This window comes from Leptonychotes weddellii, chromosome X (genome assembly GCF_054177405.1).
Source record: "Leptonychotes weddellii isolate Sample4059 chromosome X, ASM5417740v2, whole genome shotgun sequence".
Classification (NCBI taxonomy): domain Eukaryota; kingdom Metazoa; phylum Chordata; class Mammalia; order Carnivora; family Phocidae; genus Leptonychotes; species Leptonychotes weddellii.
In genome coordinates, this window is record NC_138385.1 from 82,892,753 (window position 1) to 82,919,209 (window position 26,457).

A 26,457-nucleotide genomic window follows, 5' to 3' on the forward strand; every position below is an offset into this window, starting at 1 on the left:
CCAGGCGCCCCAAAAAGGGAACCTATTTTTTAAGATAAAATCTGCATCCAGTTACATCAGCCAAGCAGAGTAATTCAACTTTATCTCTTTGAGACCAAAAAAAAAAAGGCAGAAGAAATGCTTCCTATGATCTCTTCCCTTCCCATCACATTTTTTCTTCACAGTCTGTAGATGTAACCAAAACTAAAGATTTTGACAAATGAACCAGGATAGGAGGCTGATTGCTGCCTTTCTAAATTAAAATTAATGATACCCTGAAGGTACTTGGGTCTCTGAAGTCAACTTAATGTTGATATAACCTGACTCTATTATCACAGAATGAGGCAGTTGCATGAGCATGAGAACCAATAAACACACTTCCAAGGTGCACGTGAGAAATCAGTGAGGGGAAGGCTGAAGGCTTAACAATGGGCAGAGGACTTGGTGTTTGTCCTCCTGTGCTTTCCAGTGGATGGAGGAGTCCATCAGAATGAGGGGAATCATGTTCCCAGAGAGACCATGGGCTATGTGGGGGAGGAAATATAATTTTCCCTCTATCCTTCTAGGTTCTTGGCAGAGATCTCCTCTAATAAAAGACAGATGAGCAGGAGAAAAGCAAACAGAAGTTAAATAACATGTATACAAGGGAAAGACCCAGGAAAACTGAGTAACTCACCGAAATGGCTCAGACCACCACCTCTAATACCACTTGCAGCTAAAGACAAAAGAAAGATGTTGGGAGCTGGGGGGGAGGGTGGATCAGTTAGGGGAGGTTGTCAGAAAAAGCACAGTAAACAAGGGTAAGGTTCTTATGCAGATTTCAGTTTTGCTTTCTCCGTTGTTAAGGGTTTCTAGAGATTGAGTCAGTCTCTTCTTCCCAGGACAGAGCAGGAAACCCCCTTAAAATGCAGAGTTCCCTTATAAATGTAAATTTATCTTACAAAACATAACTTCTGCTGGTTTCAGGGCTTCTCCAGTGTCTGCTGTTTCTGAAAAACTAATGAGCTTAAATAATTCTTATGCCAAAGAGGCATGTTTGGGGGTGGCAAGTTCTGCTGCCCTTCAGCCGGCTCTAGGCGAGGCTCCCACTGACATCACGCCTCCCCTGTCTGGCAGAGGCTCACAGCCCTTTCATTTTAGGCTCTGTTTGCCGCGGAGTCTGTGCACTCCTCCAGTAGGTTGTACAGAACACAGCTGGGGACGGCTGGTGGCCGGTGGAGAGGTGAATGGAGGAGAAAAGAAAGGGAAAACAGAGAATAAGAAAAGGAATCCGAGATTAAGAAAGAAGGGAATCAACACAGAAGTAAAAAATAGAAGGGGGAAAAAAAGCTATGGTAAGAGAAGATCATAAAGAGAAGAGGATGAATGATGGTCTCAGATGGCACCCGTTAGCATCCATGCTATAAATCACCCCAAATCAACTAATAATTATGCTCCTACTCAGAGTGAGCACTCTGTTAGCCCTGGGTGCTTCCCCATGATCTATTCTGAAGTCAGTCGCAAGAAACTCTTTTTCACTCAAAGGTGTCTCAGTGTCAAGAAAACACATAAATAAATGGAAGGAAAAGAGAACTCAGCCAGTCTTTGCATTCAACAAGCCTGGATGGTTTTGCCACCAAGCTGTACCTATCACAAGCTCTCATTCCAAACCTTGTCGGAGACCATTTTTTTCCCAGTCACAACTCAAAATAAATCAGAATTAGAACAATGGATTTTTACTGAAAAGGATTATAATTAGTTAAAAGGATTTTAACTGAAACTGTAATCTCAAGAGAGTTTCCAGGATAACGATTGAGCATGTATTTATGAGTTTTACAAGTAAGGATTTGGAAGTAAGTAGGAATTATGAAGGCCTTCCCAACACAGACACATGCATACAAAAAACTGTACAAACTGCACAATTTCAGGAAAAAAAACCTCACGAATAGACCGTAGAGAGTCATTTGTGTACATGTGTGTGGTTTATTCACTATCAGCACAAGGAGAGGGTTTTTGTTTTGGGGTTTTTTTTTACAGGCTCATCCGTGTAGGTGTGAAGTCTGGTTCTTACATGCCCATGGATATTTAGCAAAGGTCTAGACAAACTGAAAGGCAGAAAATGGAAATGTACATGCCCAGTTACATCTTTCCCCAAGACTGGAGTAAACATGATCAATGCACAAAGTGCCGGTTAGAACGCTTGGATGCTACGTAGAAATCACGTTGTTGAGCAATGTCTTCCCGCATCAGGACGGACCCCTTGGCTCTCCTTAAACCTCCAGTGAAGATGAAAACTTAAAAGTGATTAACAAGTCAAAAGAAAAAGTGGAAGCCCTTGAGAATTGAAAATAAAGTTGAGTAACATTTAAATTTAGATAAATTTTACTTGAAATCATTTCTTGGAGCCACAATGTTATCATCTCTCCTTTTTCTTCTCTTTTTGACTTTAAGCAGTTTTGGGGGGAAAAATGAAATAAGGATGTCCTTCAGAACACACGGAGGGATGGACTGAGCTTTGGGAAATAGTCAAAGCTGAGAATAGAATGTGTTATCATCAATTTAGTTGAATGACTTGGTGTTCATTCCTTATTCCTAAAATTTTGCTCTCTGGTCTACCATAATCATATTGAGCACAGCGCCTAACAGATAACAGGAACTCAAAAAGTCTTTTCATTCATCACATTTATCAAATATTTATTGACCATCTCCTAGGTACTAGGCACTGTGCTAAACTATGAATAAGATAATCAAGGTCTGTATCTTCATGGGCAAGTAACTTGGCATTCTAGTAAGTATCTTTTGAATGAATGAAGAAACATTTTTTTTTTAAAGATTTTATTTATTCATTTGAGAGACAATGAGATAGAAAGAGAGCATGAGACGGGGGAAGGTCAGAGGGAGAAGCAGACTCCCTGCCAAGCAAGGAGCCGGATGCGGGACTCGATCCCAGGACTCGAGGATCATGACCTGAGCCGAAGGCAGTCGCTTAACCAACTGAGCCACCCAGGCGCCCCTGAAGAAACATTTCTTAAAGGCATGAAAGAAGGGGAGGTCTCCGCAAACAGTGCACTGCCTACAGAACTCATCTGAAATGAGAAAGCAAAGGAGAATAATACATAGTCCTTGTAGCTCTCGAATATGATTGTTTAAAAATTAGAACAAAACAAACAGGAGGGAGATTTGGGCTCTTGCTTTGCCTTGCACATTATTACTTTAAAATTGTTTGAGTCTAGTATTGTAGGCCCAATAAATTGAAATGATTTTCTTTTTTAAACTTTGATCATCAAGAAGGAAGGAAGGAAAGAAAGGAGGGAGGGAGGGAGGGAGGTGGGTGGGGAAGGCAGGTCTTTGCAAAAACTGCCGAGAATCACACAATAGGGAATTCTTCATGCAAAATGCAGTTGTTCGGGTGACACTTCTTGAATAAACTGTACATTAATTCATTCAACTAATAATTAGAGTATCTGCTATATGCCAGGTACTGTGCTAGTCAGCGGGGATTGTAGTAGGGAAAGAAAGATGTGTCCCTGTCCTCACGGAGCATATTAAAAAAAAAAAAAAAAAAACCTTTTTCAATTTTCTCTGACATGCTTTACTGAGGAATACTGAAAACTAGATTATGAGTACTCAAGGAGCAGATGGTAGTTTTTTGCCCATCTGGGATAGTTCTAAAGAATAGACCCTTGTGTATCAGTAGATAAGGATTCTTCCAGTTCTAAGCTTCCGTGATCTATGATCTAATAGTAGAAACAGGATGTGTGCTTCCCCAAAAGATGTTATACTTGTATTTCTTTTTATAAAAGGAAACAGAGGTCGGGGCGCCTGGGGGGGGCTCAGTCAGTAAAGCAGCCAACTCTTCATTTCAGCTCAGGCCATGATCTTGGGGTCGTGGGATCGAGCCCCATGTCGGGCTCCATGCTCAGTGGGGAGTCTGAGTATTCTCTCTCCCTTTCCCTCTGCCCCTCCCCCCCCAAAATAAATCTTTTTTTTTTTTAAAAAAGGAAACAGAGGTATTGCCTGTTAATTCAGAAGAAAGTGGGTTCTTCCTATCTCTTTGAAGAATTCTAGTTCTACTCCTTTGGCTCTTCCTACCCTGCTCACCTTCTAATGCTCCATCCTACCCCTTTTAGTCTCACTTGCCTTGCCTTCCTTTAATGACTGAGACAAATTGCTCATCTCCAACTGGCTCTACTCAACACCTCCAGTTAAAATCTCACTGTTAGGTCAAATGCATCGTGTTCCCTATGAATTCATCCAGCCATATGCCATCCCCCGCTCCTTTGGAATTTCCATCAGCAATATCTTTATCCTCCCAGTCTTCCACACTGGAAATACAAGAGTTCTGTTTGCTTCTTCCAAAATGAAGCTCCAACCCCAAAATTAATCAGTTCTTCCTTCTTTCAAAATACCTCCTCATCTGCACCTGCTCTCCCACTCCAGGCCACACAGTCTTAATTGCAACGCCTGTCGCCCCACACCTAGGTGATAACAACAGCCTCCAGGTCCCTCTTGAATCTGTGTCTCAGGCCTCGCTGACAGACTCAACTACCTAAACCTGCACTGCTTTCTCAAATCCTGAGTCCCTGCGCAGAAATCTTCCCTGGTTCCCTTGGCCTTGCCAGGGAAATCTCGAGCCTCAGAGTCTGGAATGCCTTGCTGTGGATCTCTGCTTCCGAGACACCTAGCTCACTGTACCTCACCATCCTCAGCAACAGCCGTGTTCTGCCCCAGGCCTTTCCTCGGCCTGTCCCTCCTCCTCACCTCCAAACCTCTATGTGGCCAAGGACCAGAGACTCTAGCGTCTACTCCTTGCGTGTCTCTTTCGGGTTTAACGAATGCTTGTCAGACGAACAGAGAAATAACCGAGTAAAGAAGGAATTATGCCAGAATGCAAGGGCTAGCATATCATTTGTAGCTTTTGCTCCCTAGTCTGTATGTGGTACTTGATATTGGTTCAAAACACAGCCAGTTAGAAAGGTCCGATGCATGGCGCTTATTGTTGCAGAAGTTTATCAAATTTCATTTCCTTACCTAATTGCTCACAGAATAAAGTGCCTTTGTTCTTTGGTAGCTACACTGTGCCTTCAAAGTTTTTCTCTTTCTGAAAACGATGTCTTTGTTTATTCACCTGTGCATTCAATCCAAAGATAATCTGTGAAAAGAGATATTTTATGCTTAATTCTTTAGTTATGTTAAGACTGTTGCCTGAATTTTTCATTTCATTTCGTGATACATTTTTAATTTCAGTCTCTCTCATGCGTTTTCTTAACTGAGTTATAGGGATGGGAATTCACTTCTGTCTCCTTTTCATTTCTTGACATTTTTGGGTGTACACTGGAAACTACCTCTGGAGGTCTCCTTATATAAGAAGAAAGCGCCCTTCAGAGATGAGTGGCCTCTGATGGACTCAGACGCTGCCTCCACCTGGTCGCTCTGAATCTACCAACATCACTGCCAGGGGACAGGGCCTGTGACACGGTCACGCTCCTTTATCACATGTTCCCCTTGGGATTTCTTTCTGGGGACATGAAAAGATCTCTGATTACTGTCCACTCCCCAGTGGCCTCCTCATCCTGTCTTCCCCACCCCCAAACGTTCACAATCATCTCTTGATTAATTTGTTCATGAAATGACCCATTCTGCATTTAGAAACAATTATGTATTCCAAACATTCATTTGCATGTGTTCTCTATAATCTTATGGCATCACCTTCTTCATGACCAGGAACTGACCTTGCATTAGGTCATAAAATATACCAACAACTAAACTTTCATAGATGTGGACACCAGATTTGTTCTGCGTTCGATAAATGGGAAGGCCAGCTGCAGATTAAATATGGATAAAATACTTGCCTTTCAACTTTAATCCTTAAAATAGCAGTTAAGACCAAGAGCCAGAATGAATTTGAATCCTGGCTCTGCCAATTTGCTATTTAAAGTTAGTCAAATTTTGTTGGTTTTTAACCTCTCATGTTTTAGTTCCTACATCAGTGAAGTGGGCAGATACTATGGCTTCCTACCACTGAGTTACTGTGAAACTTAAATAAGTTAATTCATATTGCCATTAACGGAGTACTTAATAAATATTAACCATTTTGGGGGGCGCCTGGGGGGTGCAGCCGGTTGAGCATCTGACTCTTGGTTTCGTCCCAGGTCATGATCTCAGATCAAGCCCTGCATCGGGCTCCACTGTCAGCGGGGAGTCTGCTTGAGATTCTCTCCCTCTCTCTCTGCCCCTCCTCCCACTCATGCACACACTCTCTCTCTCTCAAATAAATAAATCTTAAATATATATATATTAGCCATTTTTTGCTTCGCATGTATTGCCTTGCCTGCAATAACCTATTCCTCTCCATATGTTAATCATAAAGCAACAAACAGTAGTTGCTAACATTCATTGAGTAATCACCATGTGGAAGAAAGCAGGCCAAACACTTCACATGTCTTAGCTATTTCCCACAACAATTCCATGAGGTACGTCATATTGTTGTCCCATTTTACAGATAAGGAAAGTTAACATTAGAACGATATACCCAGGGGCATGCAGCATGCAGTCAGTGTCAGTACACATTCTGGTTTATTCTCCCAGATCTGTCTGTCTATGTCTGTCAGTCACACATACGCATTGGTTTGCTCAACTAGTCATTAAACCTTTGTTACCACTTACAGTGTGCAGGGTTCACGGCACCCTGCCAGGGGGAGCGTAGGGGAAGAGAGGTAAGCAAGAAATGGTCCCGGCTATCAAGGAATCCACAGTGCATTGTAGGAGATACCCATGTCCTTGCAACTAAAACAGATGGTGCGATGGAAGTGCTCCGAGTAGAAACTATGTGCTGTGAGGATGTTGAGGAAGCAATCACTTCTAACCCTGGGGGACTGGAAGGGGGGGCGTATAAACATAGAAAAGACTTGAACTGGGAAAGAAGGGAGAGAAGAGCACTCTAGAGAGGAGGAGCAGCAAGAACAAGTCAGACAAGTGTTACATTGGATGCAATGTGGTGGGACGGGCAGGTTGAGTTTGGCCAGTAATGCAGGTTCATACAACTGGAAAGGGAGTTTTGGTGTGTTCTTCATGCTTTTGTGTGCGTAACAGTGAAGCAAATCCTGCCTTTTTTGGAACTCCACATGCTTTGCAAAATATTTGGTCCCAGCAAAGATGGGCAAGGCTAGAAGAAGATGAAAAAAGAAGATTGTTCTCGATCTATGTCAGGCCCTTGACTCCATACTGCAAGGTCGGAGTCAGCTTTAGACCAGACTACCTGAGCCAGATTTCTGATCCGTTTAATACCTGTTTTATCTCTTGGGAATTACCCACACCATAGGAGCAAACCCACTCGAGCTCTACTGGCTCTGGGCAAGAGCTGACCAACCCTTGTTTAGCATGGGCCTTTCAGAACCAAATTAAGATCCAGATTTATGGAGCCTACAGGCCTGGGCCACCATTAATATCCAGTTGGCAGAATGCCAGATGGCAAAGTGTACCATTTCGCCTGTAAAATTCTTCCTTTTTCCCCCACCCAGAATGGAATTCACTAAGCTATCAGGACACTGTCAATGTATTACAGAAAAACCTAATAGGAAAAAAAGAGTGGTACTTTTTATTTCATGCCACCTAAAGATATACTTTTCAAGTCTACTAAAAACTGCAATCTGAAATTTTCTTTTTTCTCATTTTCTCCCCTACATTTAAGCCTTGCCTCTACTTCTTTGATATTTGAGTATTAATCAACTATTGGTTACTTGTTAATTATCACTCAGTGATCGATCAATCATCAATAGGATTCCAAAAAACATGAGTCAAAAACAACAGACTAAGACAAAATATATGCCCTTTCTGAGCTCCTTTAGCCATCACATATAACAGGGAATGACAATCTCCCTAACCTTTGCATGAAAGATTTAGTTTGCATTTTTGATGGTACTCATTGGAGCAGTAGTTCATTTGTGTCTGCCAATGAGTAGAGTGTGAAAAAAAAAAATCTCATTATAACATTATCAAGAAAGCAGATCTTTTTTGTTTGGCCTCAATTTGATAAAAATGGGTCTCGGAGGCCATCTATGGTAAGCGGATATTAAAACCAGGGTTATAAATTGTTGCTTTAGTGTTCCAGCTTTTGAGGCCCGAAAGATCTTACCAAAAAGGGTACATTGTTTTAATTGCTCCTCATTATATGTGATGAGAGAACATCATTTCTCTCCTCTTCCTCCCAGGTGGCCGTTGAGGACCGCATCAGGCAGCTGCACGAAGCCCACAGGGACTTTGGGCCAGCATCCCAGCACTTCCTTTCCAGTAAGTTGCTGTCACCTTCCATTGCTTAATGTCTTCATTGCTTCTTGGTAGTGAAGAATTAAGAGTTGAATTATGATCATCTCTGCCAAGTGCACTAGAGGCATAAATCATCCTGAAATACAACTTGGGGGGAGAATCCAGGGCATTGGGAGAGAAGGTCCGATTAGATCATTTTGTCCAGTCTTCAGCTAACACATAATTGTTTCCTGCAATGTGTTCTCAAGTGCTAACTTTGGTAATATTTTTGTATCTTTAGTTCTGCTTATAGCAGTTCACTTCATAAACTGATAATTATGATACCATCTAATTATCATGGGATCATTCAATACGTGTTACTGGGACTCTATAATATTCTTTATGTAATTCATTAAATACTTCCTGCCTCCAAGTTGGAAGCTCAGCCTATTGGATTTCCTCTCCCTAACCATTCTTACTGCTCTTTTATCCTTGATCATTCTTCATTCTTTTACTTCAGCTTTACTCTTTTATTAATTATATTTGTGTCATTAATTATTAATATATATTATTGATAAATATTACATATTTTATAATAAACACTAAGAGGAACAGCCTTAGTTAATGGAGGGTTTACTATTGGAACATCCTATTAATGTAACAGTACATATTAAATTGTCAAGCTCCTGTTGTCCTCTGATTGATGTTACTAATTTCTACCACTCTTTGATTACAAAAGTGTGGATTTGGGGGTTTCTTCTATTTAAAAAGCCATACTTCTACCACATGGAGTTAACATGTGCTAACATTTTGGCATATTTCTTGTCATACATGAGTATGTATGAGGGCCTCACCATCATTTTAAGGCAATTACTTTGTGGCTGACAATGTTACAAATATGAACTAATTTAATCCTCATAGCACCCTCTGAGGTAGATATGTTATTATACCCATTTTAAAGATGGGGAAATTGAGGCACACAGTCACACACAGATTGACTGACAGCAGGATTCAAACCCAGCTTGGTTCCAGAGCCTGTTCTAGCCACTACACTGGACTGTCATTTACTTAATTTATGTATCTTATAGACAGGAAGTAATTCTGTATGATTTCCCTTCACTCTCCTGCCACCTTCTTTTATTGTCATTTTCTCATTCTTTCCTTTGTTTTCCATTTCCCATAGGTTAAGAAAAAGATCTTTACTCACTTTTTTTTTTTTTAAGATGTATTTATTTGAGAGAAGAGAGTAAGAGCACATGTGCACAGTAGGGACGAACTGAGGGAGAGGGAGAGAAAATCTCAAACAGACTCCATGCCGAGCGTGGGGCCTGACGTGAGGCTTGATCCCATGACCCTACAATCGTGACCTGAGCCAAAACCAAGGGTCAAACGCTACTGCACACCACCCAGGCACCCCTTTGCTCACATTTTAAAGTATTTGACTAGATGCTTTCATGTATCTCCAATTGGCTCTTGTCTTTTAGAAAAAAATTCCTAGGAGGTGATAGTCCTTTTTGTTATACATTGACAGTGTATTAAGTAAGAAATTGTCTTACATTCTTGACGGGGTCTAACCTTACTATCTGCATGCAGTCGTTATTTGGACATGCTTAGGATGGGCCAAAAGAAGGGGGGCAGGTGAAAGCAGTGTATGCAATCAAGTGGATTGTGGCTTCTAGGAATGCCTCTAAGATAATGACGAGGCCTGAGGATTTTGTTTTCTGTACTTGTCCATCTCTGGTCTGCTTAAGTCACCTCAGTGACTGCCACTCTATTTGATCTCATTGAAATTAAATGTGATAACATATTTTTAAGTGACTCATAAGCCGTAAACAAAAATATCACTCTTATGAATATTAATTACTCCTCAGATGCCAGGTGTATTCATTCATCCTTTATTCTCTCTGCTTGCCCCACCCAAATTCCCATGTCTTCCCCATTAAAACTTCTTTTCAGAAAATGATATGTTATTTAACCCAGGTGACAGGTAAAGTTTAATGTGTACTTCTCCTGGGTTATTTGCATTTTAAAAGGGTGAAAAGCCATAAGTCTGAGGAATGACTCTCTGTTGGTAGAACATCAGCCATAATCTCTGAGTTGTGAGGGAAGAACTTGGAAGGGCCAGGTGGAGCATGTTTACACCTTTTAAACAATACCACACCGGTGCCCACTTCCAGAAAGGTCAGGCTAGTAGACACGGACGCTCATAACAACACTCATTTACCTGCTTAAATGGAGCCAGCCCCAGGAGTCACCAATTTCTTACTCATGTGGAATATTGATATATGCTTTGAAGCTTTGCTTATGGATATCAAAAAATACCAATTTGGTGTAAGGGATATTTGAGAAATAGGACAGTGAGACTAAAGACTGAATGAAGACTATTTCTTTGTGTTGTCCTTTTTTTAAATTACAGAGGTAATATATGCCACTCAAGGAAATTTTGGAAAGCAGAGAATACAAACAGAGAAAAAAATTACCCATAATCCCACCACTCAGAGATAACCACTACAAAAAATGTGCTTCATATACTTTCTGTCTTTCTCTCAGGGGGCGTGTGTATGTGTGTGAATTCAGATTCCCTTCTTTTAAACCAAACAGGAATAAAATCACATTACCATTTTATGACCTCTTTTTTCCCTTAGAACTGTAATAAAAATATTTTTATGTTTAAATATTCCTCTACAGAGTAATTTTTTAAATGGCTGGGTAGTATTCTCATCTCTGGCTGTACCAGATTTACCAAGACAATTCTGAATTAAAGTCATTTCAAATCTTTCACTATTATATCCAGCTTTGTGACTAACATCCTTTGTACACCTTTATAAACATCTCCTAGTCTTTCTACAAGATAAACGCCTAAACACACAACCACTCTGTTAAAGGACATTTACATTTGTATGGCTTCTGATATGTACCGCCACATGGACCTCTAGAAATCTCCAGAATTTGGGTGCCCCATCAAAACCACATTTGAGGCAGGGCATCTCTGAAGTCACTTACTTGCTGTTAAATTGTGTTCTGTGAAAGCAAAACAGTTTTTCCCCTAAAACAAACAAAAATATGTTTGAAAAAAATACCACTGAGGCCATATCAAATGATTTTGAATTGATAGATATCTAGTAATTTACTTCCAGGTTACTAGGAATAATAATGGGATGATTTCTGAGGCTTAGAAATTACAAAGAGAAGTAAAGATGAGCACTAACTGCCCCCGCAAACATGCTCACTCTCTCTCTCCTTCTCCCTCTCTCTCTTTCTCTCTGTCTCTCTTTCACATACACTTTGAAAATTACATTACCAGCTGTCTTTGTTTTTTATCAGTAGAGAGAGGCAGCCTTTTACTAAATAAAAGTATTCACTGTTTCTTCTTGGTGGCCCAATCTCTACTTGTTAAAGAAGTGGTTCCTTTTATCTTAGATCTGAGAGAAATGAGAAGAGAAAAACATTGTAAAATATGACCCTTATCCATTGCTAGACACTTGCTTGCCTTTAATTCTAGCTGTAGTATTCTACCACTTTTTTTAAGATTTTATTTTTAAGTAACCTCTACACCCAATGTGGGGCTCAAACTCATGACCCTGAAATCAAGAGTCACATGCTCCATAGACATAGACTGAGCCAGGAAGGCACCCCAATAATCTACCACTTCTTTTTTTAAGATTTTATATATTTATTTATTTGAGAGAGAGAGCACATGCAGGGGGAGAAGGAGAGGGGGAGAAGGAGAGGGGGAGGGAGAGGGGAGGGAAAGAATCCCAAGCAAATCCGGGGCTGAGCACAGAGCCCAAAGCCGAACTTGTCACAGGGCTTGATCCCACGCCCCTGAGATCATGGCCTGAGCCAAAACCAAAAGTCAGACACTCAACTGCCTAAGCCACCCAGGCACCCCTCTACCACTTCTAATTGACTTCAGTAACTTAAACCAAGAAAAGGGAGAATTTGGTAATAGTGTGATTTTTAAAAATTATATAAATTTTTATATATGTATAGTGTATTATGTTTATACACAATTTTGAATCACACAGTTAGCATTTATACATGTATTAAAATATATAGTAGGGGGGGGTACCTGGGTGGCTCAGATGGTTAAGCCTCTGCCTTTGGCTCAGGTCATGATCTCCAGGTCCTGGGATCAAGCCCCACATCGGGCTCCCAGCTCAGCGGGGAGTCTACTTCTCCTTCTCCCTCTGCCTCTCCCCCTGCTTGTGCTCTCTCTGTCTCTCTCTCTCAAATGAATAAATAAAATCTTTTAAAAAAGAATAGTAGGAAGGTACAGTGTCCATGTCTTCCTATGTCAATGATCAAGAAAGTACTATAGTATTTATTGGCATAGTAGTCTGAAAATTGTCCATTTAAAATTATCTTCATGAATTTATCTTCAAAAACAAAAAAGAGCCTGAGATCTTTTTTGCGTCAATTTTCTCAGTTCTCTGAGCTTCTAGTTTAAGTTTTATTTCACCAAGGATAACTATATATTTGAATAAAGGTAGAACTCTTTCTGTAAGAGTGAGAAGAACTTAGAGCTGTCTTAATGGTTTACCAGTTCTACAAAATCTTACCATTTGTAACGACATGGATGGAGCTAGAGAGTATTATGCTAAGTAAAATAAGTCAATCAGAGAAAGACAAATACATACCATTTAAGAAACAAAACAGATGAGCAAAGGGAAAAAGAGAGAGAGAAGCAAACCAGGAAACAGACTGTTAACTGTAGAGAACACACTGATGGTTACCAGAGGGGAGGTGGGTGGGAGGATGGGGGAAATAGGTGATGGGGATTAAGGAAGGCACTTGTTGCGATGAGCATCAGGTGATGTCTGGAGGTGCTGAATCACTATATTGTACACCTGGAACTACTTTAACACTGCGTATTAACTAACTGGAATTTAAATAAAAACTTAAAATATTTTACCAGTTCTAGAATTCCCCCAAAGTAGCATTTCCCAAGCCATATTCCTCAGAACATTAATGTTCTATATGATGTTAATAACTCTTCCTTGAAAAAAAATCATTTTGGGGTCAATAAGATTGGAAAAACAGTAGCTTATAAAGGTACGAAAGTTTTTTGTCGTTGTTGAAATTGTTGCAGCCTTTACTATACATGGAAACGCTAAGAAGAGGATAAAGTCAGTAGCTCTTCTCCATACTTACGTGACTAGGGAAATCTTTTTCAGGGATACCAGTTAATTTCTCACTAAACGTGCCATGGAACATAGTATAGGATTCTTTGCCCTCAAGTGGTATTTGCCAAATGGTTTAATGATGAGAACTTTCTGCTGAAGGTAATAAGAACATGATCCAATTAAAAAGAAAATGAGTTATTTATAAGGCAAAAGGGTCAACTTTCTCTCTCCTGAGGTTTCTGGCTCCCACCCCCACCCCAGAAGTCCCATATGCTGTGGAATTTCCTAACTGGAGAGAGGCTTAAGGGAGTAAGCTATATGAGTTGTTTTCAAAGTACTCATTAGTGAATACTGAAATCAGTTTAATGACTTGCAGCCAACAATTTTTTAATGGAATGGAAGAGATAAGAAAATATCAGAGTACATTGCACAAGCAAGGTTAAGTATTGTTTTGACACTTTGGTTTCAATTAGGTGGGTGTGTGTGCATGCACGCACATGCATACGTGTGTGCTACAACAGAGAGTAAAATACTTTCCTTTTGTGGGTTGCAGTCCAAAAAAGTTTGAAAGACACTGAATTACGCCACCCCTACCCTTATTTTTACAGAAGACAGAATATGTGCAGAGAGATAAAATGACATCACCAAGGTTATAATAGATGTGGGACTGGAACCCAGTTTCTGCTCATACTGCCTTACCCATTGACAACAAACACTGAGGCCAGCAATTGTCTAGTTCATCTGATATTGCCACAGATTTCTCTCTTCTGTTTCTCTTGGCCTTGGCCGTACTAAGTGGATTTACAGAGCCTGAATTTTCTCTGGATGCCTCTGGGCCAAGTGTTATCTCACTTGGGATATTGGTTAAGACTATAGCCTTTGGAACTAGGCTGACGGGGTTCAAGTACTGGTCAGATACTCCATCTCTTTATCCTCATCTGTAAAATGGGGATAATAGTAACATTTCATCAAACGTAAGACATATTCTCTAGCCACAATTATAAAAGCCCTGAAATCAGAATGTATTTAATGTCCAATGGTGTTTTGAATTCAATAAACTATGATAATATTACCTCATAGGGTTATGGTGAAGATCAAATAGTTACTGTATATATATACACTGTGTGTATATTTTATGTAAAATATATAGAACAGGGGCACCTGGGTTGCTCAGTTGGTTAAGCATCCGACTCTTGATCTCAGCTCGGGCTCTGATCTGAGGGTCATGAGTTCAAGCCCCGCACTGGGTTCCATGCTGGGTTTTGGAGCCCACTTAAATAAAATATATGGAACAGGACCTGGCACACAGTGGTACAGAAGTGATTGCTATTAGCATTGGTGTCATTATCATCATCAACTTGACAGTATAATTTCATATCTGCCTATTAGAGTCAAACTAGATGTGAAAGTATCATTCGTTCTTTTGTTTTTAATTGCATGTAACTAGTTCCTCTCCTTCCCAGAGATGCTTCTCGTGGATCTAATCTGAAAGGGCAGTGTTTTTCATATTATACAAGCTCAATTGTTATTTGTGCAACTAATGAATGGATGAGTAATCAATGAGTAGACCTTAATCTTTTCAAGGACAGGATAGCTTTATATTCTTCAGCATCTAATATGGTAACTGTACTTGGTAGATGTTCAGTGAAATCATTTACAGAGTGAATTATGTTTTGTATCCAAAAGAAGTAAATTTCCTCCTGACATTGCTAATACACAGTGGCATGAAATTTAGCATAGTGACTATCACATAGTAGACACTCAATAAATAATGTGACCTTTCATGTTGCCTCTGAGCAAGGACTAATAGCATTCAGAAGTTGACATGGTCCTTTTCATAAAAGTCTCCTGTGTCATGTAATATAAGGAAAAAAGCGAACTTCACAATTAGTTTGATCACAACTCTATTAGAAAATAAAATAAAAACAACAGAAGGGGATGCCTAAAGACAAGACTGAAAAATATCAGAATCCAAAGAGCTATAGTGGTTTTCTTTTTATGTTTGCAGTTTTTTTAATAATAAGCGTGTATTTACTTTGATAAGGGAAAAAAAATAATAGTAAAGATTTTTATTCTCTAGCTTTTAATCCACTGACCTCTTAAAATCTTACCCTCTGTTGATGGCTATGGAACTCCATAAGACAAATTTCCTTTTTACTATTTGTTCTGAATTTAAAAGATATGAGTTTCATTGAGTGATCTTCTTGTTCTCAGATTATGAGACACTGTAAAAAGAAGGAATTGATCACTACTTCTTGCAGCGCAAACTTTATCATCTTCAGTGCCTTAATCAAATCCCTAGTTAACTCTTTGTCTCATTAAAGCAATCCAAGCCTTTACAGTTTCCCCTTGCTACATCAGACTAAAAAGTTTGTTTCCATCCTGAGAGTTACCAAACCTTCCTCCCTGCACCCCACCCCCCACCGCCTCTTCCCACTCACACACTTAATAAAGAAGATGGGGAAAAAAACTTTAAGCACGTCTAATAATTGCTGACATTTCACTTAACAGTGCTCCAATCTATGCTACCTTTGTCCTCAGGGAATGGATAAATTTGAAATACAAGTGGGCCAATAATTTAAAGCTTCAGATCGGCTTAAGGAAGCTGTCGTGATAAGTCAGGAAGAAGCTTGCATCTACAATGTGAGGTGATTTTCAGCCTAAAGCTTCCTTATCAGGGAAAAATCTTAGGGCAAAATAATTGGGGCCAACTTCTTCAGCAGTCACGGTGCTGTCTCGAGTGTCAGGAATTTGGGACAGATGCCTTGTAACTTATCAGTGATGCTGGTAACAGCTCCATAAGTTCAAAGGTAGCCTTTCAGATGCCCACAAAAAGCAGTCACAGTGATAATAATTAAACTCTTTTCTCAAAACCAATTTCTATGGCCCTTTCTCCTTGAGCTCAAATTTATATTCTCCGTGAAGACCTAGATTTATTTGCTGTAGAGTAACCTTAGTAACAAAATTTTGCATCTTCAGCCCTCTGTATCCATTTATTTGGACACATGAGGAAGCTTTGGAAAGTTCTCAGTTTCTTCTGTGGGAATTTGTGTACTGGAGCTGACTTTTACTGGCTTGAAAGAGCCAGTTGTTAAATATACAGCAATTGTGAACTGGTTGTTAAACTTTGGTAGCTTGAAATCAGCCATAGTGGGACTACAGACCCCACCAAAATTGGCAAATATGGCAAATCAAGACTTGTTTTTCTTTTTCTGCGTAGCTGGTTTACCAAAACACCACCAAATCAATGTCATTCAGATTACCCAAAGTTGTGGAGGCAAAGCTCAGGATCTAAATATCTATCTGCCTTAAGTTAGGATGACCACTGGTCCTGGTGTGTCTGGGATGTTCTTGGTTCGAGCACTGAGATTCCTGCATCTCAGAAAATCTCAGTGCTGAGCATACTGGGATGGTCAGGCACCACAGCCTTAAGTAATGTTTCGTGGAAATAGATTCTTGTACAAGTAATTTGCCTAAATAGCAGCTCTTGGGTGAAGGGGAGTGAGGGAGGGAGGAAGGATGCGCTGGGGGTTATGCTGGTGATGGAGTCAAGCTAAGCAAGGAAGTGGACACGAACTTTGGCCTGACCCCCCAGGGCACTCTGGAGCACACATTGCACCATAGAATTGGCCCCATTTTGAAGGACGGGAGCTGGGTTTTTGTTACCCCATGTCAGTCAGGCATTGGCTGTGGATTTCTGGGGAGCAGAGGACAACAGTTCCCATTTCACTGAGGAAGGTTCTCTGGAGCCGTGAGGCAATGGGCCAGTAGCAACCAACACTCATAGCAGCTGGGGATGGGTGTATCAGCGGGAAAGGGAGTTCTGAGGGGGACGCCAACAGCATTAACATCTCCCAGACTGGATGAAACTATTGTGCTACCCCATGCATAATCTGACTGTAGAACCCAATTGTGACATTTAGCTGGATCACAACCACCACTCCGCCACATACCTGCATGGAGATTTCCGGTGGCATGGCAGAAACTAAGCAAATGCTTGTTTCTTTCTTGTTTTCCTCATCGTGACAGATTTCTCTGGGCCTCATGGGGACCTAGGACACCGAGAGCAGCACCACAGTGCTGAACCAGTGTCATGATACATGGGCACTATTTTAGTGGAATGCTGGCTCTGAAAGGTATATTTTTATACTCTCCAGAAAATGAAGGCATTTGTGAGTTTGGCCTAGGGTAACATTTTGTCATCCATCCCAAAATACAAAGCTTTACACAACAGAAATGGTGGAATCACATGCCTGTGAGCAAAAATCATTACTTTCGTTTTTCCATTTGGATGTTTTCCATTTTCAGAACCCAACCAGTTTGAGATTACATAATACTTTTTGGTGAGAACATTGAGGTGAGGACAAAGGCATTTTGTTCTTTTGCAGACTTACATAAACTGTTGCTGGTTTAAAAACCATTCTGTTGGGGCACCTGGGTGGCATGAGTTAGTTGAGCATCTACCTTTGACTCAGGTCATGATCCCAGGGTCCTGGGATCGAGCGCTGCCTCTTGGAGGGGGGGGGGTGTCCCTGCTCAGCAGGGAGTCTGCTTCTCCCTTTCCCTCTGCCCCCAGCCCAGCTCATGCTTGCTTGCTCTCTCTCTGTCTCAAATAAATGAACAGAATCTTTAAAAAATAAATAAAATAAAATTTTTAAAAGCCATTCTCTTGAGGGGTGACTGAGTGGCTCAGTCAGTTAAGCATCTGACCCTTGATTTCAGCTCAGGTCATGATTTCAGGGTCATGAGATCAAGTCCTGGGTCGGGCTCCATGCTGGGCGTGGAGCCTACTTAAGATTCTCTCCCTCTCCCTCTATCCCTCCCCTGTCCCTGTCTAAAAAAAAAAAAAAAACTCTTGAATTTTTAAATATACTTTCAGATATCAGCAATAATAGTCATCTTGATTTCAGTCTACTGCAGATGAGCTTTGTCTCCTCCAAGCTGTAAGGAGCGGGGATAGACTTAGGTGATGAGGGGGACCCCTGGAAACATAAGGAAGGATGGGGAATGGCAGTCACCGTGAAGCTTGTTTGTTTCTCTCTTGATGTGCTTTGCTGTTGTAGACTCAAACTACCACAGTATCATAGCTTCTCTCTCTTCTCTACCTTGTCCTTATAGTTTCAACCACCTTGTGACTTCTGTTTTCTTCTTTAGCCCTCTAACTTTTTTTTTAACTTCCCTACCTTTCTACCATCTAAATTTCTCTATATGTTACAATCAAACTCTCCAAGAAAGAGCATCTGATTGGGTCAAGTATTTACAATCTGTTTATATTGAAACCAGGCTTTCTAGACCAGGTGCTCTAGACAATTCTTTGTTGGGGAGACTGTGCTGTGCACTGTCGGATGTTTAGCAACATCCCTGGCCTCACCCCACTCTGTACCAGTAGCACCTGCCCTCTCAGTTGTGACTACCAGAAATGTCTCCAGATGCTGCCAGATGTCCTTTGGAAGGCAAAATTGTCCCTGGCTGAGAACAACTCCTGTATACCTGACTCCTGGACTATGTGTAGCCCTGGCAGTTGGGTCACATAGAACACTAAGTAGAATGGCCTCTGTGTGAGGAGTCATTTGAGCCTCCTTCTCTACAGCTTCCAGGTCCCATGCAGTGAAGAGGAGTGTCCTCAGCAGATGACCTTCAGCTATCTGTCCTTTGGGGAATTGCTTCAGCTGCCTCCCCCAAAGTCACACCCCTTCTGAGGGTAGCTCCTGATGGTTGCAGGAGAATAAAGACCTGGCCATTTGGGCCTAATGTAGGAGAATTCTAACATTCTACCTCAGGAGCTCTAGTGGGGTTCACTGAGACTGTCACTGGGCCTGCCTCCTAGCTTGACTTCTCTCGGTCGCCATTCCTGCTTCCTTCTTCTCCCTTCCACAGATGTTGATCACAAGAGCACACCTTACTAAATACCCTGCTCTTTAAACATTGTCTCAGAGTCTGTTACCTGGGGAAACCCATCTGTGAGGGGACAATGTAACTGACAGGCATTTCAAAGCATCTGAGGAAAAGGCATTGTAATAGGCTCATTCTGGTCACTGGGTGATTTGATTTACTCTTGCTTTTATTATGAAGTTGATGATTTTGTCCAGTGTATGTAGTGATGATCATTATTTAAGATGTCTGACCTTGTGACCTCCATTAATGGGTAAGGACTTTGAGGACAGCGTAAGATTACGTCAGCCTCTTGCCTTACACCTTAAGTCCAGCAGCACACATACCAATGACAGACAAGAGTTAGAATGAAGGATGGTCGATAAAATAGATCATAAAAGGAAATGGGTTGGAGTGTGAGCACCAAAAGGGTAAAGGGCGTGCATTCCTTTTTTTTTTTTTTTTTTTTAATGTCATGCATCCAACATCTTGGAGATAAGTACAGGATATGCCTTGATTGAATGAATAACTGGGCATGCTGAAGATTATTCCCTCTAGGAAAGAACTGAGTCTAGTGCCTAGTCTAATGTCCTGAAAAAATTATGAGCTTCACTTTATTTTCTGCCAACTAAGAATTAATTCATTCTGTCCTTCAATTAGTCCATTCAATGACCAGTATAGGTCAAACCCTGTTCTAGGTACTGGTGAAACCGCAGTAAATGAAAGAAAAATCCTCTCTCATGGAGCTTGAATTTTAATAGGAGAAAGCAATTGGGTCATGATAAGTTTGACAGAGAAGAATAAAGCAGGCTAGAGGTAATAGGGGAAGGGAACTTTTTAAATGGGGTGGTCATGGGGGTGGCATTTGAGTAGAGAAGTGAGAGAGAAAGTCAGGCAGATACAGAGGGTTCCAGGTAGAGGAAACAGTAAACACGAAGACCCTGAGATGAGAGCAAGCTTAGTGGGGTTTGAGGAACAACAAGGAGTCCAGTAGGATTGAAGCTGAGGAAGCAAGATGGTGAAGGATAAGGAGGTCAGTGAGCAACCAAGAGCCAGGCCAAGTCCAGGTCTTATCATCTATGGTTAAAAACCTTTGAAATTTCCTCTTAAGAAGGGAAGACTTAGGAGGGTTCTGAGCTAAGATGTGACATGATCTGATTTACTATGCCTGTAGCATTCCTTCCTATATTTATTAACAAACACTAGGCACTTGGAATAGGAAGATGAGAGAGACCAAAACCTGGCTTTGGGACGCTCAAATTCTAAACAAAAGAGAAAGACCTATTTAAAAAAAAACATGACCTATAGTTGTGGTAAATAGGGATGGTAAGACTAGAGTGGAAGGAGGAAATTAATTCTATAGGAAGCAAAATGAGATGTTCTTTATAGACTAGTAAATGAGGTTCCTGAGCCCAATTTCCATGGAGGGGAGAACTTCCCACACAGCACCAAGCAATTCTCGCATACCAGCAGGTTCAACTCATTTCTGACCCCATTGACCCATAGATAGCATCAGATCCCAGAGGTTAAGGGTACAGGCCTACAAGACTGCCCCCCAACCCTGCCCACTTCAGATGCCAGTCACAAGCCCAGCTTCTTCCAGTGCTTCTCACCAGCCAGCTATAAATGGGAGGTTTCCACGACCTCTTCCTTGGACTTCAAACACAGTCACAAGTTCAGATTGTTTCCTCTACTTCTTCTGACCCACTGGCTATAAACCAGAAGTTCCCAGGACTTCCTCCTCAGGTTTGATTAATTTGCTAGAGCTGTTACCAGAACTCAGAGAAACGTTTTACTTCCAAGATCACAGGTTTATGATAAAGGGATAGAACTCAGGAACATCCAGATGAAAGAGATGCACAGGGCAAGGTATGTGGGAGGGGCGTGGGGCTGCCATGACCTCTCCAGGCACGCCGCTCTCCCCACACCTCCATGTGTTCACCAGCCCGGAAGCTCTCCAGACCCTGTCCTTTTGAGTTTTTTTGGAGGCTTCATTACATACTAATGATGGATTGAATCTTTGGCTATTGGATTCAACCTCCAGTTTCTCTCCTCTCCCCCCTCCCCAGGTCTGGGGGAGGGGTGGAGAAGGAAAGTTCTAACCCTCTAAAGACAGGTTATGTCTCTGGTGACCAGGTTCCATCTTGGCCTTCCAAAAGTCACCTCATTAACGTAACAAAAGATACCTTTATCACTCTCCACCCCGGAAATTCCAAGGGTCTTGGGAACTGTGAGCTGGCAATTGCAGACAGAGACCAAATATATATCTCTTATAAAATATATCGCAACTAGTATAAATGCACATTGTCTCTGAGGCTACGTGCAAATCCAAGGTAGAGAGTATTTCTTCTGAGAGGAATCGAGCAAAGAAGGCTTCTGATTGCTTGGCCCTTGATTTCTTTCACTTAGCAAGGTTCACAGGATGTATTCTGATATGATGAATATCCCCCTTTCCAATTTTACATGTAGCCTCCTTATAGCCCTTTTGTCCAGAAGAGGGATTTCTTATGTATGTATAATGAATATAAATATAGGTTTTAGAGAGTGCTAATGTTTTAATGAGCCAGAAATAGGCAGACGAGAGAGAATAATTGAAGGATTAGTCAACATGGGGACAGTTTGACTTGGAAAGAGAAAATCTGAGCAGGAAACATCTAGGAAAAAAATTAGAAAAGGAATGGAATGAGCTCATTTACAGTGTGAGTTAAGGGCAGAGGGATTTATTCTCAAAAGGTAAAAACTGAGAGTTTGTATTTTAGAACTTGATCTAGGCCAGCTATCAAGGGAAAGAGACTGATTCGAAAGACTTGGTCCAGGAGGTCTGGAGCAGATACATCTATTAAAGGTTGCAAGGGAAGAGGGAAAGTTTTGAACCAAATCTTCAGTTATTCCTGGAGTCCAACACAAAAATTCACCAGAACGCTTGTTATCTTAGGGCAAAATAAAGGACAACAAGGCTTAAGTCTTAAAGGAGATCAGATCATTCCTCTCCTGTGAGCCAGCCACACTAATTTAAGTAGAAAAAAAAGATAGTAACTTTGGTCATGTGAAATTTAATTTAAAAAGCAGAACTAAAAATGGAAATTAAAACGAAAAATGTCTTGTTCTGAGTCTTTCTAAAAATACTTAGCTGTTTGTTTTGAATTCCTAAGCAATATTCATGTAAAATGGTCAAACACCATTGACTCTCATAGTTGACACCAGCATCAGAATGCCAAAAGGAAGATATGTCTCCTCTCAAGTTTTACTACTCCGAGAACTGCATACAATTTTTTGAAGAGACACAAAATGGTGGCAAAAGGGGGAAGAGGAATTGTTTACTGGAGTTGTTGCCTATGCCTGTGCTTATTGGGCACTAGTCACTGTAACTCTAGAACCACAGAGTCTCATCTGCCTGGTTGCCCTAGGATTCTTTACACCAGCAGTAAGTTAGTAAATGGAATAAATATCCTGATGACTCAGCACATGAATGATGATGATGATAATAGTAGGGGTAGGAATAGGAATACAAAAAATATGGCGCACTTTGTGCTCTTAACACTGAGGAAGCATTTTCCATGGATTAGCCTGCGTCATCTTCACAGCAACCCTGTAAAATAAGGAGTAAGACTCTCTCTCTTTCACAGAACAGAAAACAGACTGGAGAAGTTTAATGACACATTCAAGTTTACACTTGTAATTATTATAGATGAGCAGCTTCAGAGGAAGGGTTCCAGGCACTAGTGAGTGGCAACCCACAAGTCTCAACTACAAAGATGCAAGTGGGTAATCCCCATTGATCCTTGCACGACAGTAGAGAATGTGGCTAGTAACAAATCGGGGAGACTTCTGCTTGGGAATATTTTTCTATTCTTTCACCCCTTTGGTGTTCTTTGACCCCTCTCTGTCTGCCCACCCTCCTCTTTCTCACTCTCCCTCTCTTCCTCCTATATGAGAATAGAAAGTTTCTGTTCTGGTGTTTCTAGGTGTACAGGCCAGCTGTAGTTCAGATGATCTAGATGAAGTTTGGGAAGCTCTGCTGCAGGCTATGGGTTGGAGGTTGGCTGGGTTTGGCTCCAGGCTGCTAGTTTCATTCAGGTTGTTTCTAGAGGCCCACGCTGAAGGATCAGAGGCCACCTGGGGCATGTGCTCCTGGCAGATTGCCAGAGCACAAGAGTACAAACCTCTGTTCCTGTCATGTCTGCTAAAGCCCTGTTAGCCAAAGCAAGTCACATGGCCAACCCCAAGGTCATGGGGCTAGGAATCGTACCGTTTGCCAGGAGGCTGTGGCTCAATTATAGATGTTCCATTGTTTCACAGTGAAGGAAAGTATTGGGATCAAAATTTAATCTCTCTCACCTTCTTTTTGCTTTAATTTTTGTCCCATCCTTAGCTCTTTCTCACTCTTGCTTTCCAAATGGATGTGCATCCCATCTACAGTCATTTGGTTTTTAATATCAGAGTTGCTCCCTACTGGCTCAGGTTTCAAATTTTACATTCCTGGAAATTTCCCTGGTGCCTAATACAATACCGTTCACACAGAGAGCATTCAGCAAATGGTGTGGACTGCCTGCCGTCTTTTAAAAGCACATCTGGAGAGACACTAAAACACCTGGCAATACTGCACTGACGTGTTAGTAACCCGGCTTAACCCAGATGGCCTAAACACTGTAGCCACCTTTACCCAGAGGAAAGTTCTATAGTAATACAGTCAGCCAGTTCTGTTCAGAATTAGACATTCCATGAGCATAACTCAGTCACGACTCTATTGATACACACACCTCTCCTCCCATAGCTGGCCTTAGGAGGTGTATTTCTTTCTAACTGTCCCAATAATGACAATGAGGTTCTGGGGGTTTTGTATAAGTCAGTTTGAAGGAGCTTTTCTTTTGTGAGTAATGCTTCCAAATATTGGTTATGAGATTTTGCAGGACTGTGCAGCCAGCAGCACTTGGAAATGTTTATATCTCTGCAACTCAGTCACCTTGGCAAGTAGTTGAGTATGAACTCTTGACTTCCCAGATCAAATGGAAGCCTGATACGCTAAATGCCTCGGCAATCTACCGACAAATCCCGTGGTGGGGTATTCTGTTCACCATGTGTGACGGTCCCAGAGCTCGGTGTTCTCCGTCTGACAGCTCGTATAATATTTACAGGTTGTTATTCGTGAGGAATTTTAGTTAGCCATAAAGATTTTCACAGCTATGGCAGACATTAGAGGTCTCATTCATCACTCTTGTGACCTTCCCCTCTGGAATGTAGCCCATCTGTCTCTGCTGGTGAAATCTTTATGGAAAATCTGCCCATCTTTGAAAGTTCAGTAAGTGATCTTAAAGTTTTCATTGAATCTTTACTTTTGATATATGATTCAGACATATAAAGCACTATTCTTATTTTAATTTAATGTTTTCGAAGTGTTCTATTTAACTCGGCCTTTCAGCCAAATGACAGAAAACTTACTCTTGCTACCGAAACTAGATGCATCCCCTCACAAGGAAATAGAAATCATACAGAAAGCCATCACAATGGGGAAAAGTGAAAGATACATACACATACCTTCCAGCATTGATAGCTACTTGAAAACGTAAGCACTGTACTATAATCTTGAGTATGACCTTAGGAAGTGAAAAAAAAAGTAGAAATAAGTTTTTTGTGTGTGTAATTGAATATTTTAGAGAAGACACCAAGCAAATCCCATAAATAAATGAATTGAGTGGGCTGGTTTACAGAATAGGAGAGAGCGATGACCAGCCTGCAGATGGTCCCCCTGTCCCTGCATGTTCTTCTCCTTTCATACACCACTTCTCATATGCTTGCTTAGGACCTAACCCTGCTACTTCCTTCTATCTACCGGCTGTTTCAACTTCTATATCTGGTTCGGCCTTCACTGCTTTTGCAAAATTGCCCTCTTGAGATCACCAGTGGTCTTGTGACCAAATAGATCTTCCTCTTCTACACCCTTAGTCCACTGGAACCCGTTGGTACTCATAATGTCTCACCACCTGGCTGTCTTTCTCATGTTTCACTCTACTTTATTCTAGTTTCTGTATTGTTTTTCTTTGGACGGTTTTTTTTTTTTTACTGGCACCCCCATTATGGGCCACTTCCCAGGGTACACTTTTCTTTTAACAGCCTCCTTTCCTGCAAGAGTCCAGCTGTGTTTATATCTTCACCTACCATCTAGTACTTATGGTCTTGTCCTTTTCACCTTCCAAATATTTTAACCTAAATATGAAATTTATCTGAAATTGACCTTCCAGCTTATTTTTTCTGCCAAACTCCCAGTTGCCCAGTAACTAAATCTTAGAAGTACAGAGTCATGTGTGACTTCTCACTCGGAGTGGACACCAAATTCTCTTAGGAACTACCTGCTGAACTCCACCCTCCTACCTCCAATCCATTGTACATGGTAGCACAAGAACAGTGTTCTTATCTTTACATCATCGCAATCCTCTGATTGTAAAGCAGTCTCTGGCCCTCTCTTTCCCACTGGATCAAATATGGACTGATCGACTCATCATTCATGTTGATGAATATTGGACAATGGTCTACCTGAGAATGAAGGACCTGTTGATCAGATGCCATTGGTCTAGGCAAAGATAGAGAACAATGTACTGTAAGCCCAAGCAGTTCATGTTCAAAGGCATTTCTCTCTGCTACACTTAATCCTGTATGTGGCACATTATTAGTACTTAGGAATGGATGCAAGGGTTGAAGACAACTGCTGCTTAGTTGAGGCAGAGAGCTTGATTCTAGAATTACCAACATTCAGACAACATCCCATAGGTATGTGATGACAAACATCATTTGTATGGTGGTTGACATTTTGCAAAGCAGTTTCATTTCCATTTTCTCATTTTATCCTGACAGCCTTTCAGCAAGGGAGATATCATTATTCCTATTTTTCATATAAAATAAATAAGGCTCGGGGAGAAAACAAGACTTGCTTAAGATCAGGGAGTAACAGTAGAGTTGGGACTCAAATTGATTTCTTCTGAATCTATGTTCTAGACACTTTCTACTTGATCCACATACCTCTCAAGATGCTAGGTTAGGCTTTGAGACAGAAAGCCGATGTGCTGAGTGCCTCTCTGAACTCAGAAAGTTTACACTCTGTCTTGGAAGAAGGGGTGTGGGAAGCATGTTCTCAAATAACCTGTATCAGGCCGTATATCTAATGTGCCTTAAGAATTATACCAACTAAATGCCATTGACCAGCAGAAAATGGATTTTTCCCTTTCTTCCTGGATCGATAAAGAAAGACTCCTGCTGCTAAGGG

The 26,457-nt window shown here is 41.1% G+C and overlaps 1 protein-coding gene across 1 annotated transcript in view; it reads left to right on the forward strand.

Annotated features, from left to right (window-relative positions):
- The window catches only part of DMD (dystrophin), a 1,845,074-nt gene that overhangs the window by 1,610,737 nt on the left and 207,880 nt on the right, over nt 1-26,457 (forward strand). The window contains exon 55 of the mRNA XM_081807964.1: nt 8,169-8,247. Coding sequence (XP_081664090.1) covers nt 8,169-8,247 — 79 coding nt within the window. The remainder of the gene's footprint in view (nt 1-8,168; nt 8,248-26,457) is intronic.